Source organism: Drosophila willistoni, chromosome 3R (genome assembly GCF_018902025.1).
Source record: "Drosophila willistoni isolate 14030-0811.24 chromosome 3R, UCI_dwil_1.1, whole genome shotgun sequence".
NCBI lineage: Eukaryota > Metazoa > Arthropoda > Insecta > Diptera > Drosophilidae > Drosophila > Drosophila willistoni.
Genome location: NC_061086.1, coordinates 588,010 through 603,539, shown reverse-complemented (window position 1 = coordinate 603,539; position 15,530 = coordinate 588,010). Strand labels below are relative to the sequence as shown.

The 15,530-nt window shown below is 35.9% G+C and overlaps 1 protein-coding gene across 6 annotated transcripts in view; it reads left to right on the top strand.

Moving 5' to 3' along the window:
- LOC6651596 (calcium-dependent secretion activator) overlaps positions 1 to 15,530 on the top strand; it is an 84,448-nt gene that overhangs the window by 55,071 nt on the left and 13,847 nt on the right. For 2 of the 6 annotated variants that reach the window (XM_047012293.1, XM_047012340.1), the window contains 4 exons: positions 13,058 to 13,214; positions 13,911 to 14,052; positions 14,517 to 14,684; positions 15,173 to 15,482. In XM_047012293.1, the coding sequence (XP_046868249.1) occupies positions 13,058 to 13,214; positions 13,911 to 14,052; positions 14,517 to 14,684; positions 15,173 to 15,482 (777 nt within the window). Of the gene's footprint in view, positions 1 to 10,838; positions 11,139 to 13,057; positions 13,215 to 13,910; positions 14,053 to 14,516; positions 14,685 to 15,172; positions 15,483 to 15,530 lie in introns of those variants that run through there. The other 4 variants (XM_047012306.1, XM_023180690.2, XM_023180687.2 and 1 more) reach the window with 3 other exon arrangements.

The window sequence follows — 15,530 nt, the reverse complement described above, 5'->3', positions numbered from 1 at the left end:
CACACATAGAATTGCTTTGCAAAGGGCATGGGAAGAGAATAAGACTTTGAAGGTTTTGTTTGCGTATTGATTAATCGAGTTACAGAAAAACAAGGGTATACAAACTAACTCATAGTTAGAAACCCTCTGGTTTTTACCTAAATTTATACTTTTCTCCAAATACAAGGCGCGTAGTTATATTCTGGACCTATCCTCGTAGAAATGATATTTAGCTGTGCCGTTCTCTTATAAAACCTAACTCTAAATTAAGGTTTTTTTTCTTCTATTTTTTAATATATATTTTAATAAAAATATAATAGAAAAAAACTAAACAAAAAATGAAGAAACAAAGAAATCAACAAAAAAAAAAAACAAAATTATAAAATAGAAAAAAAAAACTTTTTTAATCCGATTTCGAAATGGGAATCAAACCTGGGACATTCCCCAAGACACATCACCAAGCGAGCACTCTATCGTTAGAGCCACCGGGATACATAAAAAGCAGATGGCAATATTTCTTAATATTCTTTCCACAGGGGCATATCCTATTCGCATTGTCGCTGTTTTGTCGAAAATTAAAAATTTTGGTCGAGCGAGCTATTGAAATGCGATGTTGTACAACTTCACGTCACACACACACTACGAAGCCTGAGCATGTACCGACGAGTGTACACATGCATAGACAGAACAAAATCACAAGCGACATAGGCCTGCCTTCGTCGTTCTGTAGTCTGTGCTAGACTAAAATTTTTTCGTAGCTGCTTGGCCCTCTACGAACGTTCGGGTTTTTCCCGAAGTTCTTTGGGGTTCCATGACTAGGCTAGCGTTTGCAATCAAAAAATCACGAGTTTGTCCCATCTATGTGTTGTATGGTTAGTGATTAAACGTTAAAAAAAAAAAAAAAAAACCTCTCACCGCTTGCCCTAGGACTTGCCGTAGACGTAGCGAAATTTGATTGATCAGTGTGTTGCTAATGCAATAGCTTCGTTCCCCTTTTTTGAATAGCTTCTTCGCTTGCACTATCCAACATCAATATCTTGGTTTTCTGGCTTTGCACAATTGCTGGTGTCAAAATTTGAGAGAGAGCTGTAAAATTTGTGCTTAATCAAAGCAATGCAATTTTATATTCGTATAGGCATTATGATAGAACGTACCGAGAGTTAACAAATCTGTATGAAAAATGTTTTTTGCGAAATTACTTAAATTTAATCAACCAAAAAAAAAATAAAAAACAAAATAGCTCTTACTCAAGAACTATACACCAATAATACTTGGTTTCTTTTCCTTGCCGATTCAAGTCCATGACGGATGGCTTATATTTATACGGATTAAAATTTACTTCCGTTACGTAAAAAAACAAAAAAAAAATTTTAATTTATTCACTTCCTGAAAAGAACTGTTCCGCTCAGTTGCCAATTTAAAAAGAAGTTATGAAGATAGTTTGCCTATGCTCTAGGCCTCGCTTTGATCGTCGTTTATACCCGAAGTCAATTGTCAAAGTGACATTATCCGCTATTGGCATAATGGGAAAAAAGGAATTTACCACTGTGGTGAACTTTCTTTCTGCAATCAAGCAGTGCATTAGCGGGTCTTTAAATTCAGCCTTCCTTTCTTTTCTGACTTTCAAGTTTTACTGAAGGCACTCCCACAACTTGTGTTCTATTTATCCAATCTGAAATGTTTTATAACCAGAGCTATCATATAAGTAAATTTCATAGAGATACTCCAATTTCTTTATCCATGTTTCTTCTATAACTATATGATATAGTGGTCCGATCCTGACAATGTTTATACTTTATCCGGGCTATAAGTAGCTCAAATATCAAGGGTATAACAGGAACCAAATGAGTAATTTTTTATACCCTTGTATAGGGTATTATAAAATTGGTCAGATGTTTGTAACGTAAAGAAGGAGACGTTTGCGATCCCATAAAGTATATATATTCTTGATCAGTATGAGAAGCTGAAGCGACTTAGCCACGTTTTACTCAGCCATCCTAAGAGCTATTGCGATGGTATTTGAGCTACTTATAACCCGGTTAAGATAAAGTATGAAAATCATCAGGATCGGACGTTTATATTATATAGTTCTAGAGGAAACATTTTTATAGAAATTGGAGTATCCCCTTGAAATTTACTAATATGATAGGATGTAAAACCTCAGATCTGGAAATTTTAATCTGATCGGATAAATAGAACACAAGTTACAGTCAATATAAATCGGCTCAAGCGCTGCCGGCAGCGCTGCTTGCTGCCTACTACGTCATCAGCAAATCAAAAAGCACATGCATACACACACAGACGCAACGCTACATGAACTGTATGTGTATGCGTGAAGTGCTTTGCTTACGGAATGATGGAAGAAGAAGAAACACTTGTGGTAAAAAGAGAAATAATGTTTTGTTTGTGTGTTGATGAATTGAATTGCAGGGAAAGAAATTTCAAAATGTAAAATAATTATTGCCAAGGACTGCAAGGGTATATAAACTTCGGCATAGGCGATGTTAGCTTCTTTAATATTTTTTTCTAATTCTAGAGAGTTTGACGAAAATTATGTGACGATAAAGAAATTATATTTTTACAAAGTTGTATGGGTTGATTTGCTTAAAAACAAGAGTGTTGAACTCTAGTACAAATTAATACCCTTTTCACTGAGGTACACCAAAAGTATTAAGGAGAAGGTACGTGATGTACAATTTTTAATTAAACTGGGAAAAACAACATATTTGCCAGAAATAAACAAGAATAAAGCCCAGCTAGTTAAGTTTTGTTATGTTTTAAACAAATCTGTTAAGTCACGTTTTGAAGAACTGAAGTTAACTTTAGTGTTACTTTTATATATGTATACATGTACACTGGCAAACATGAAAACCGCACCACTTGCAACACTGTCAAATAATTTGAAATTTATGGAAATCCCATGATGGGTTTACAATTAAATAAAGAGGGTTTCCCTCATTTTTTGTCATTTGCGAGTGATTAACCGGAAAGACAGTTGTTTTTGAGAGTTAATTGCGAAATAGTGTCAAAACATAAGCAATTGAGTAGTGAAAAGAAAGTCATTCAGCTAAACACCATAAATGTTGGACCACTAACCATACAACACATAGATGGGACAAACTCATGATTTTTTGATTGCAAATGCTAGCCTGGAACCCCAGAGAACTGAGAACGGGAAAAACCCGAACGTTCGTACTCTCAATGAGAGCGTAAAGTGGGGAGAGGGCCAAGCAGCTACGAAAATAATTTAGTCTCGAAATCGTCGGCTTAAATAAGGTTTTTTTCTATTTTATAATTTTGTTTTTTTTTTGTTGATTATTTTGTTTCTTTATTATACCCTTGCAGAGGGTATTATAAAATTGGTCAGATGTTTGTAACGCACAGAAGGAGACGTTTCCGACCCCATAAAGTATATATATTCTTGATCAGCATGAGAAGCTGAGTTGATATAGCCATGTCCGTCTGTCCGTCCGTCTGTGCGTATGCGTTTTACTCAGCCGTCTTAAGAGCTATCGGTCTGAAATTTTGTTTCGGGGTTTTTTATTACCCGCGAAAAAAAAGTATGAAATTCATAAGGAGCGGACCACTATATCATATTTTTTTTTTTTTTTTAACGTTTAATATATATTTGTTGAATCTACTCTTAAATTAGAGCCTAACAAGTTTGAGATATTTTTCTTAGACTTGTACTTAAGATAAATCCTGGGGATATTGCAGGCGGCCCTAATCACTTGTTATTGGGTTGGTCTGTCATTTCTTTTAAGACGAGTTCTATTATTAGTTCGCGTAAGGGAATTGGCAAGAACATTTGGGTGTGCATCCAGTTTCGCAGAATACTTTAGTTGTTGAGTACCTATTTCAGATTTTACGCTAGGTATATTTAGATCATTTTGAATGTTGTCGTTTCGTATATACCACGGGGCCCCCGTGATTGATCTTAAAATCTTCGACTGCGCTCTTTGTATAATATCGACATTGCTGGTACTTGCATTTCCCCATAGTACGGCTCCGTAAGTCCAGATGGGTTTCAGTACGGAGTTGTATAGGAGGACTTTATACTCCAGACGTAGAGGGGACCGAGCATTGATGATCCAATGTAGGCTATTCGCTTTCAGTTTAAGCTGTGACTTTTTTGCTTCGATGTGCTTGCGCCAAGTTAGTCTTCTGTCTAGGTGGATGCCAAGGTAAGTGACATCCACGGCTTCAGGAACTGGTACGTTGTTTAGCATTAGAGCTGGGCAGTTTCTTCTGTTAAGCGTAAATGTAACATGTTTGCATTTCTGCTCGTTGACCCGGATACGCCAGGTTGCTAGCCATTCCTCTACCACCTTAAGGTGTTCCTCTAGTTTTGCAGAGGCTTGTATTGGGCATTTGGATCTGCTAAGGATTGCCGTGTCATCGGCAAAAGTGGACGTTGTAAGTCCTAAACTCGTTGGTAGGTCTGCAGTGTACAGCAGGTAGAGCAATGGGCCGAGTACACTGCCTTGCGGTACACCAGCTTTGATTTCAAAATCAGCGGAGACGGAGCCATTACATCTTACAGCGAATTTCCTATTGTAAAGGTAAGATTCCATGAGTTTGTGTGTGTACTGTGGCAGTTTTTGCCGGATTTTGAACATCAGACCCTCCAGCCAAACTCTATCGAAAGCCTGGGCAACGTCGAGAAAGACAGCCGCACAGTATTCTTTTAGTTCGAATGCTGTTCGTATTTCGGATGTTATGCGATTGACTTGTTCAATTGTACCATGTTTTTCGCGGAAGCCAAACTGATGTGAAGGGATTGTGTTCTCCGATGCCAGAAATGAGTTTAGGCGGATCTGCAGGACCTTTTCAAAAAGCTTCGAAAGACATGGCAGCAAACTAATTGGCCTATAGGATGATGGCTGGGTTTTGTCCTTTCCCACTTTAGGAATCATGATGATAGTGGACTTTTTCCATGTTCTTGGGAAGTAGCCAATTTTTATTATAGCGTTGAACAGTTTGCAGATATATTGTATTGCAATGATAGGGAGTTCTAGGATCATTTTCGGTGTGATTAGGTCATGGCCAGGGGCTTTTTTCGGCTTTATGTGGTTTTTAATAACTGCAGTGATCTCGTCCGATTGGAGTTCCGAGTACTCACTATCCGTTAATGTGTTCGAAGGGGGAAGTATAGATGAGTTTGATGTTGGATTTGGCTGGAAAACCATTTTAAGATGTGTGGCAAATGCGGATGCCCTCTCTTCGTCACTGCGGGCCCATCCACCGGTTGGACTCCTTATCGGTGAAATTGTCTCTGTAGGAGCGCTTAAAGTTGGGTGGGCTTTCCACAGAGGATGTTTAGTGCTGGTTGGACTGAGCTTTTCTATGTATTTCCTTTGAGCCCAGCTTTCGTCTTGTCTTAACGCCTTGGAGAGGTTGCGATGAGCTTGCCTTAGGCGAAGTTTTGCTGCTGGTGATCGAGTAATCTGCCATTCTCTTCTTAGACGTCGTTTTTCCGTTACTAATTGTTCTATCCGCCGGTTCGTAGGCCTGTCAACAGGTTTGGTGTAAGAAGAGGCATGTGGAGTAGATACTCTTGCTGCAGCTCCCATCATCGACTCAAGTGCAGAGACGCACATATCAATGTCCTCTGCAGCATCCAGTTTCGGCGAACAGTCAATGTGGGCATTCATGTACATTTTAAATTTAAGCCAATTTGTTTTGTTGTTTGTAAGCCTATATGGGCGATCAAGTACTTGAGGTCTTGTTAATAATGTGAATAGCACTGGAGAGTGATCGGAAGTTAAATCTAGCAGTGTTTCCGCAGTGATCCGATTACGTGGAATCCTCTTGGTTACTGCGAAATCAATCAAGTCAGGCACTTTCTGTGGATCTGTGGGCCAATAAGTAGGCCTACCCGGTGAGACGCAATCCATCTTATTGAGAGGGTTGACTATTGTGTTGTACAACTGCTTGCCTTTAGGATTTACCAGGCGAGTTATAGTCCCCTGCTGCAATGAAGCGATCTCCGAGTGTGTTAAAGAAATCGGTAAATTCCCTTTCCGAGATTGAGAAGCGTGGTGCGCAGTACAGGGCGACCAATGTAGTGTTGCCGCAGCTGGTTTGGACGGTTATAGCAGTTGCTTGTAGGTGCTGTGTTTCAAATCTGTTGAGGAACGAGTGTTTTATACGGTTTTTAATTAGGATACCGGTCCCGCCATGAGCTTTTCCGTCTGGATGGTTTGTTGCGTAGAAGGTATATTTTGGTATTTGAAAATTATTTTTTGATGTTAAATGTGTTTCCGAAATCAGCAAAACGTCGATTTCACTTGAGTCTAGGAATAGTTGCAGTTCATTTTTGTGCTTGGAGATGCCGTTAGCATTCCAAAGACATAGACGTAGGGAAGCCATTATTTATTCTCGATAAGCTTCTGGATAAGCAGGTTTTGATTCCGCATCAGTTCGTGCATACAGTTTTGCATGAACGTCATAATGATCTAGCAGCCTTGGCGAAGAAGACCTCCGGTGTAGTTTTGGAGGCGTTGAAGATGATTTTTAGTCCAGCTGGGGGTTTTCGCCCGTTTAGGTGTGATTTAAGATCCTTGAAGACAGGACATCCTCTGTAGTTGGCCGTGTGGTTCCCTCCACAGTTGCTGCATAGTCTTAGTGCGACGTTGTTTCTGTCCTTGGTGCAAATTCCATCTTCATGATGTTCGCCGCAGCCAACACACACTGACCTAAGATTGCAATTGTTAGAGGTGTGGTTGTATTCCTGGCAGTTTTTACACTGCGGTGGTTGGCGTCTCTTATGGGGCTCCTCTACGGTGATTCTTCTGTGCAATAGAAGCTGTAGGTTGTAGATCGGGTGCACTTCATTTGGCTTCGACCGCTTTGCATCTGGTTGGAGCTCGATTTTAAAGAGCGGCTGTGCGACTTTGTTCCTGTTGATGATGTTGACAACGGACTTGACCGCAAACCCTTTTTCGACCAACGCGTCTGCTATTCAATCCCCTTTAACACAACCTGGAGCCCTTTACTGCTTTTTAGTTGGTAGGTATAGAAGTTGATGTTAGCATTACGGAGGTACTTTTCGATGATGCGGAAATTGTCCTCAGTTTGGGCTTGACATTTATTTTCTTTAATGTTACCCCTATTGAGAGGGGTTACAACAAAGTTATTTGTAATTTGCTATATCATATAGCTCTAGAAGAACTAGAAGAAACATTTTCATAAAAATCGGAGTATGCTATGAAATTTACATATGTGATAATATTGGATATAAAACCCCAGATCCCAAAATTTGAATGTGATCGGATAAATATAACACACACAGACGCAACGCTACATGAACTGTATGTGTATGCGTGCGTTGCTTTGCTTTGGGAATAAGGGAAGAAGAACAACAAATTGTAAAATAGAGAGTAAAATTGTTTTGTTTGTATATTGATGAATTGAGTTGCAGAAAACAAATTTTGAACATGTAAAATTATTATTACCAAGGACTGCAAGGGTATATAAACTTCGGCATAGCCGATGTTAGCTTCTTTGATTTTTTTTTTTGTTTAATTTACTTTTTTATTCTACTTTTATTAAGTGTATTGCCTTTGAAATAATCTTTTTTTGTAAGATTGACCTCGAGCCGGCTAAGTTCGATTTAAATTTCAATACATAGGTCGTAATCTCTAACCAGATAACACTAACGGAAGGCACGCCGTTACTTTGAAATTTTTATTCCAAAAAAACCCTTTTTTCTATATGGTACAATACACCGTGTATAAAATAACAGGTCGTGAATTTAGTTTGTTAATGGCGAAGCTCTTACCAGTAACCATAGAATGCATAGATGCGTCAAACTCAAGATTTTTTGATTACAAACGCTAGCCTGAGCCTGGAACCCCAGAGAACTTCGGCAAAAGCCGAACAGCCTGGAACAGAGAGCGGCCACAGCGGGAGCGATCTGTCCGTCAGTCTGTGCGTATACGTTTTACTCAGCCGTCTTAAGAGCTATCGGGATGAAATTTTTTTTTAGGGTTTTTTATTACCCGGGTAAGATAAAGTATGAAAATCTTTAGGATCTTTAGAATCATTATATCATATAGCTCTAAAAAAAACATTTTCGCAAAAATTACAATTAGAAGTGAGCGCGGCCGAGTCGGCCCCGACGCGGTAAATTTTTTTCTTTTGCGTTTTTCTCGAAACTACTTTTTTTTAACCGGGGTGTCAAATATCTCCGAGTCTACTGGACCGATTTGGCTTAAATTTTTACCACATATTCTTTACAGTGTTGGGTATCCGCCCACGTAGGATTTTTTTGATTTAAGGTCCTGTTTGGAAGTTATGAATTTTTTTAGCCAAAAATGACCTCCAAAAAAGGGCGTTTTTTGTTCAAACAGCCGCCATTTTGCCAAATAAAATTTGAAAAAAAAAATCCTACGTGGGCGGATAGCCATAGCCTTCCTGAATAACAAGATTTTTTTTTGGATTTTTCGGGTGATGTTTAGCCGAGAAATTTGACACCCCACCTGCAAGGATTTTGAAATCATGGTGGCACTTGCCGTCCCATATCTCCGCCATTTTGTTTTAAACAATTTTTTTTTTTTTTCAAAAAATATTCTTTAAAGTAGCCTCAATCTGTGTATAATAAAAGTTTTTTCCTAAATGGTATACTGGCCGCACAGCAATAATTCATTTTTTCACCTGTTTTTTGGACCTCAGGGGTGGCGTAACCCCTTAAGACGGCTGAGTAAAACGCATACGCACAGACGGACGGACAGATCGCATCGTTCTGCGATCTGTGGCAGACTGAATTATTTTCGATGCGTAGCGACACTGCTGCGAGCGAACGTTTTTCGCTCCCGCTGCAGCCGCTCTCTGGGTTTCTAGGCTGTTCGGCTTTTGCCGAAGTTCTCTGGGGTTCCAGGCTCAGGCTAGCGTTTGTAATCAAAAAATCTTGAGTTTGACGCATCTATGTATTTTATGGTTAGTGCTCTTACACTAATATTTCATAGCGCCTAAGGGTATGCACAAAAAGGTAGTCTTCGGTATTGTAGGCTTCGCCAACTTTTTTTGCTTCATTTAGTTGCAATGTAATTCCCAACTAGTTTTAGCGTTGAAGACATGGTATGGCTATTGCAATTCTGGAGTTCTTTAGCAAAGTCTGCTGATGATAGAACTTGGTAGTTCTTGAAATAGCTATTCAGAGAACCTGCTCACCTTTTTGTGTGTTGCATTTGAAATAATCTTCTTTTGTAAGATTGACCTCGAGCCGGCTAAGTTCGATTTAAATTTCAATATGTCGTAATCTCTAACCAGACTTTTTTTTTAAGTTAATACAAGTGACATAGGACAAACGAATTTCACTTAACTTGTCCGAGAAATTCGCCCGACTTAAACCCTATTAAGCACTTATGGCACGAAAATTAACAAACAGTAGCAGACAAGAAACCGCAAAATAAGTTGCAGGTAATTTCGTCCTTGGAAAACGTTTGGCACAACGTTATCACCGAGGATACTCTGCGGGTCTTTGTTGATTTAATAACGTCGAGAATAATGACAGTTATACAGGCTAAAAGGGGCGTGACAACGTATTAGTATTTTTTTTATTTTCATTTAACATTACTTTTCAAACAATGAATTGAGGTCTAAAACTTACATCGGAGATGAGCCTACAAAAAATGTTTAACGAAATAAATTTCGTCTATTTCCTAGTGAATTATCTTATTGTTAAAAAGAAATCTTATTCTCTCATTTTTGTTTGAATGATTACAAAAAAACACAAAATTTTCAATTGGTGCGGTTTACATACCCGCCAGTGTACCTAGATACGTATGTATGTACTAGTCTTATTTACAAAATTAAACCGCTACACTGTTATAGGTCAATATTTAAAAATACATTTTCTATCGTAATATCAACTTTATATTTTCTTTAAGTCCGTTTTATTCGACTGCGTATTATATATGATTGTTATTTGTATTTATTATACGTGTTTGTATGTGTTGTAAGTTTTTCTACCAATCCACATGCCAAAATTTATTTATATTGCTGTATATGTATCCTATACTTACACAGTATGTAACACTTTTAGTTTTTACGTTTTACCTACGTGATTTTTGGTGTAATATGATTTTACAATTCAGCGAACATTCAGGAATTGATGTACATAAGTATTTTATTTAACCGTGAGATATACATACATATGAATATATATCTATTTGCCACTGTTTACATTTGTATACAAAACATCGTGAGGTGCTGAACTGGACGCAGAAAAACATCCACCTATATTTAAAAAATATACCACAAATAGTATTAATTCAGACACACAGAAAACAATGTTCGTATTTTATAAAACTAAGCCTATATGTTACTCATACCATCAATATCTTATGAAGGAGGAAGATTTTATTTAAAACGTATAGAGGGTATTATAATTTATGTCATTAAGTTTCTGCACTAGCTTTAAGATTGGATTATTTTTTGTATATTCCTAATACACGATATCATTCAATAATTTAGTAATAAATGACTTCACAAAAATTAAATTTTTGCTTAAGGCAAAATAAACTATTAAAATAGAATATATATACTGAAAAAAATGATCAATTTAAAAATAGTGCTACAGTTCCCAAAAACCAAACGTAAAGTACACAACTCACTAAAAAGAACTTGGCAAACCGATTTCTACTGTTGTTTTTGAAAAACATGACATTTAACGTAAAAATTCAGTTCGTGTTAGTTGTACCACACGAACTGAAAAGACCCTCTGCGTTATTAAAAATACCTTATTAAAATACCACAGATAGTTTTGATACCTTCTACAAGAATACAATTGTAATACTATACATATATTTATATATGAGTACGTATGTATGTATTTATATGCCTGATCCATCTAGCTGCGCAAAGTGGATAAGAAAACTATTAAGGAAGTTGGTGACGATACAGAAGAACACACCGCGGGCGAGACATCAAATGCATCCACAGGCTTAGGAGATCAGGCGATCAACTCCAGGGCAACATTGGATGCTGGAGTGAGAGGAGGTTCTACCGATGGATCAGCACCATTCAAATACTGTATGCCGACACATGCTGTCTACACATCGCCAGTACCAACGGCATGTACTCCAGTTGAAACAGATATGAATCAGCTAAAATCAATCTCTTATATTTTAAAATATTAATACATTGATACATTGCACATTGATCGGCGTCAGGTAAAATAGATTGGTGTATAAATTCACAAGGCTAAATTGAAGATTATTTTGTTAGTTTTACCAATCTGCTTTAAGTGGCTATAAAGCAATGTAAGCGAAGACGGTTTCTTCGCTGACACTGCTAGCTTCAACAAAGTTTAAATTGAAAATGTACAATCGCACTAATGAAATTCTTACGTTCAATATAGAATAATCTCCTGAAAACTTTCTATACAGTTGCTTAGGCAATTAGTGTATTTATACTTCCAATCTATTGTTCTCAAAATTCGAAACGCTGTTATTAATGTGTTTGTATTAGAAATCAAACTGAAACCAATTACACTCGCACATGCAACCATTAAAGCTTTCCACTTCAGCATCGCATAGGAGTTCACTTATTTAATTACTCAAATTACTATTAAACATTTTTTTATATACATATACTATATAATATAGACATATGTATTACTTACATTGTCAACCGGAACAGTGCTGTATCCAAAATACCCGTGGGTCGATTTTCATGTATTTCTTTTTAAAGTATTTTCAGTAATGATCTTATTATAGCACTTTAAACAAGAAAAATATAATAAATTCCATAAAAGACCTGGGTACTCAATAGTAAATTTAAAAAGATATATAAATAAATTTGGATACGCTACGATGAATTTTATCAATCTATGCTAGAGCCTCTTTAGGTACTTCTTTTATCTTCAATGAGATTCCCCAAAAATTAATTCCAGGTTTTTTTTTTTTTTTTTTTTAGAATTTATTGCAATTTTTCATAAAAGAACCTTCACTGAAAAGCCTTTAAAAAATTTTTGGAAACATCCCTGTTCCGTTTAACAAAGAACGGGCTATATGTATGTATACATATGTGTATATAAACAATTATAAATATGAAAAGTTTGAGTAAGAAATAATTGCCAACACTTTCAAAATAAGAACAGAACAAAATAATAATCAACCTTATTTAATCAACATTTTGAAGATTCTGCAAATTACGTTCATATTCATTTATTATTAAAGACGTACATATGTAAGACAAATATCAGTTGTCCTTAAACAACTTATAACTGCGTTTTATATTGGAAAACGTAATTTCAATGCATGAAATTGTTTATATAAATTTGTGTGTATTAAATTTTTTGAGCAGTTGTATTTTACATTTTGGTTGCCTAATTTTTGCACAGTCTTACTTACACTTGTACTCTTTTTTTATGCCATATGTATTTATTAACTTGAGAAATGTCGCAACTAAACTAAAAAAAATGAATTGGTAATAATCAGGAAGTAATTAATTGCAACAGAAATTATTGCATAACTATTTACTCCCGCTCAAAACAAGACTTTTTCACCTTGCACTTTGAATCGCACGTCCTTGTATTATAAAAAAAAAATATTTATTTAGGCGGCAGATACCTGTACCATGGTTTATTTGTTCTGACTTTCAAAAAAAATCTTATTTTATAACTACATACATTTTTTTTATAAAAAAAGCCGAAAATACGTTATAGATATCATTATTTACTCCACAGTAGTGTACTCTTGATTTTTTTGTCTTACATCAATGCACGGCATGTACGTTACAAGCACCTTTGGAGATAAGAAAGTATTATATTGTTTATTTTTGCCCCGTATATTGTTACAACGTTAAATGAACTACAAACGAACTTTTTTAGTGTGCAATTATCTAGTATTAATTGTGTTTCGCTGATGTTAAAGTCCGAAAAGTAAAATTATAATAAATAAAGCAGTTTGCTTCGTTATTTAGATTTATTATGTTATCCTTTTGAAAATTTTGTAAGACAATTGTCCGTGAAATTTGTATGATATATTTTTTCCCGATTGGGAGAGAAAAGAAAACTAGTGTTAAATTTAAAACTAAACTATTATTCTTTTTAACATTATTATCACTTTAGGCTTTCGCTTGGTTCAGCGACCTGCTAGTTGAACATGCTGAAATATTTTGGTCTCTTTTCGCTGTTGACATGGATCGAGTACTCTCAGAGCAAGCACCAGATACGTGGGACTCATTTCCTTTATTCCAAATTTTGAATGATTACTTAAGAGTGGATGGTAAGTCGAGTTCTGGATGAAGAATTCATAATTTTTATTGAAGAGCCCTTTTATTGTTTGTGGCTTAGCTTGAAAAACGTCGTTCATTAAATATCGACTCAAAGTTCTTCACTGAAGGTCGAGCCGTTGAAGCAATATATTATTGGCAGTTTTGCTCCGATTTACTCTATTTTCACACAAAATTCTTCAAATGTTCCAAATCAAAAATTAAAAATAATTTTTGAAAAAAATACATACTGCAGGGATTGTAAACCTATATAACTTCTTTGTTTTTGAATCTATTGTTATAAATATTAAGATTGGTGTGTTTAGCATAGCTGTCAATCACTATGTCAAATTGGATCATAGGATTGATTGTTTGAATAATATCACCAAACTAGGTTATTGACTTTTCTATCTCACATAATAAACTATAATTATGGCATCTTTGATCAAAATCAGATAACTATATCAATTAGCTGTCAATTAACCAACGATAAAATAGTAATAGGTCGTTACTTCATAAAAATTCGACCTTTTCGATTTTTTTTTTGTTTCGACGTCTTTGGGTAAAAGAAGAATAACAGAAACTTGTCAGTGTATAAGAAATTCTTTCACGGCCGAATTTAGCCCCGGTTTGGGTTTTCTCTGGGTTTTCTTATAGCAAAGATAACTTAAGAACTTATTAGTTACCTAACCTTTTATCATATATTAAAGATAATTTGCGAAACGGGCGCTTTCATCAGCACCTCAGAGATACATTTGCACCATTGGTTGTGCGGTATGTGGATCTTATGGAATCTTCTATAGCCCAATCGATTCATAAAGGTTTCGAGAAGGAACGCTGGGAAAGCAAAGGGTAAGTAATGCAAATAATCTGAAAAAAAACACTGAAACGCTTAAGCATACCCCATACCCATACATACATTGGTGGGCATTAAGTGAATACTATTCCAATTCAATTTTAATTTAAATCTTTTTTGGGTGCACTGTATATAAATACAACGCTTTCAAAACCTTCTTTAAATTTGGCTTATTACGGTATTCATTACAATTAATTCAGACAAATATTTATTTACTTATTGGCTCTTAATACAAAATGCCATTAAAAGCATTTCAGGTAGCAGAAGGGCTACTAAACACTTTTGAACGAAGAACTGTTTGTTTTGTAGGGTATTAAGGAATATTTGTTTAGAAATTATTTTAAATTTTCCTATCGATTAGCTGAATAATTTAAGCAGTGCCAATTCACTCGATTCATAATTCATTCCTGCATTTTCAACGATCCTCATATCTTGTAATTTCCTTTCTGTGAAACTTTAGGATAAACGCTGCTTTGAACCCTGCGGCACTTAATAATGCAGCCCAGGCGCTCAACACAGCGGCACTCAACCCATCAGCACTACTCAGCGGCAAGAAAGACCATATAAGTTTCTATGTTCCGAAGCTACCCAGGCGATCCGCAGTGGCTGTTACAGCAGACGATATGAGGTTTTTAAATGAAGCACCTACCCAATAATTTCCATACATGTTCTTAGCTTACTATATATTGGCTTTGCATTTGGATTCGTCTATTTTTCACCAATTATTATGCATTTCTTAATAATTCTTTTTCCGCATACTTGTATTTAAAATGGTATTGCTATTAGCCCATGCATTCGCATATCACGAAATACGCGTAATTGCAACTGCAACCATAATATTGCCCATTTTGTATGCGTTCTAGATATAGTTAATTAGTTATTCACTTGTTCAATTAATGTTTATAGCTCTAGTTAATGGAATTCAAGATTTTAATAGCAATTAATAGTTGCATACATATAATTTATTGAAAACAAAGTACAGTACAAAGTAGTATGTGTAATTTTTTGTGTAACTGTAAATAGACAGATGTACAAAAAAAATAAAATGAGCAAATGATTTGCCATTCTATCAAAATTTTACCATCTATATGTTCACACTTACGTTTTTGTACTCAGAAATGGCTGCGCAACATCCGAAGATCTCTTTTGGAAACTTGACGCACTCCAATCATTTATAAGAGACCTTCATTGGCCAGATGCGGAGTTTCGACAACACTTGGAGCAGAGACTAAAAATGATGGCAGTTGATATGATTGAACAGTGCATACAACGAACGGATTCTTCTTTCCAGTCGTGGTTAAAGAAGAATGTCGCTTTCATATCAACCGACTATATTATTCCATCAGAGATGTGCGCCATGGTTAATGTGATATTAGATGCTAAAAATCAAAGCTTTAAACTAACTACTATTGATGGTATTGATCTGGTAAGTCGAGTAGACATGTACCTAAATTTTTGATGGTAAACAAAATTA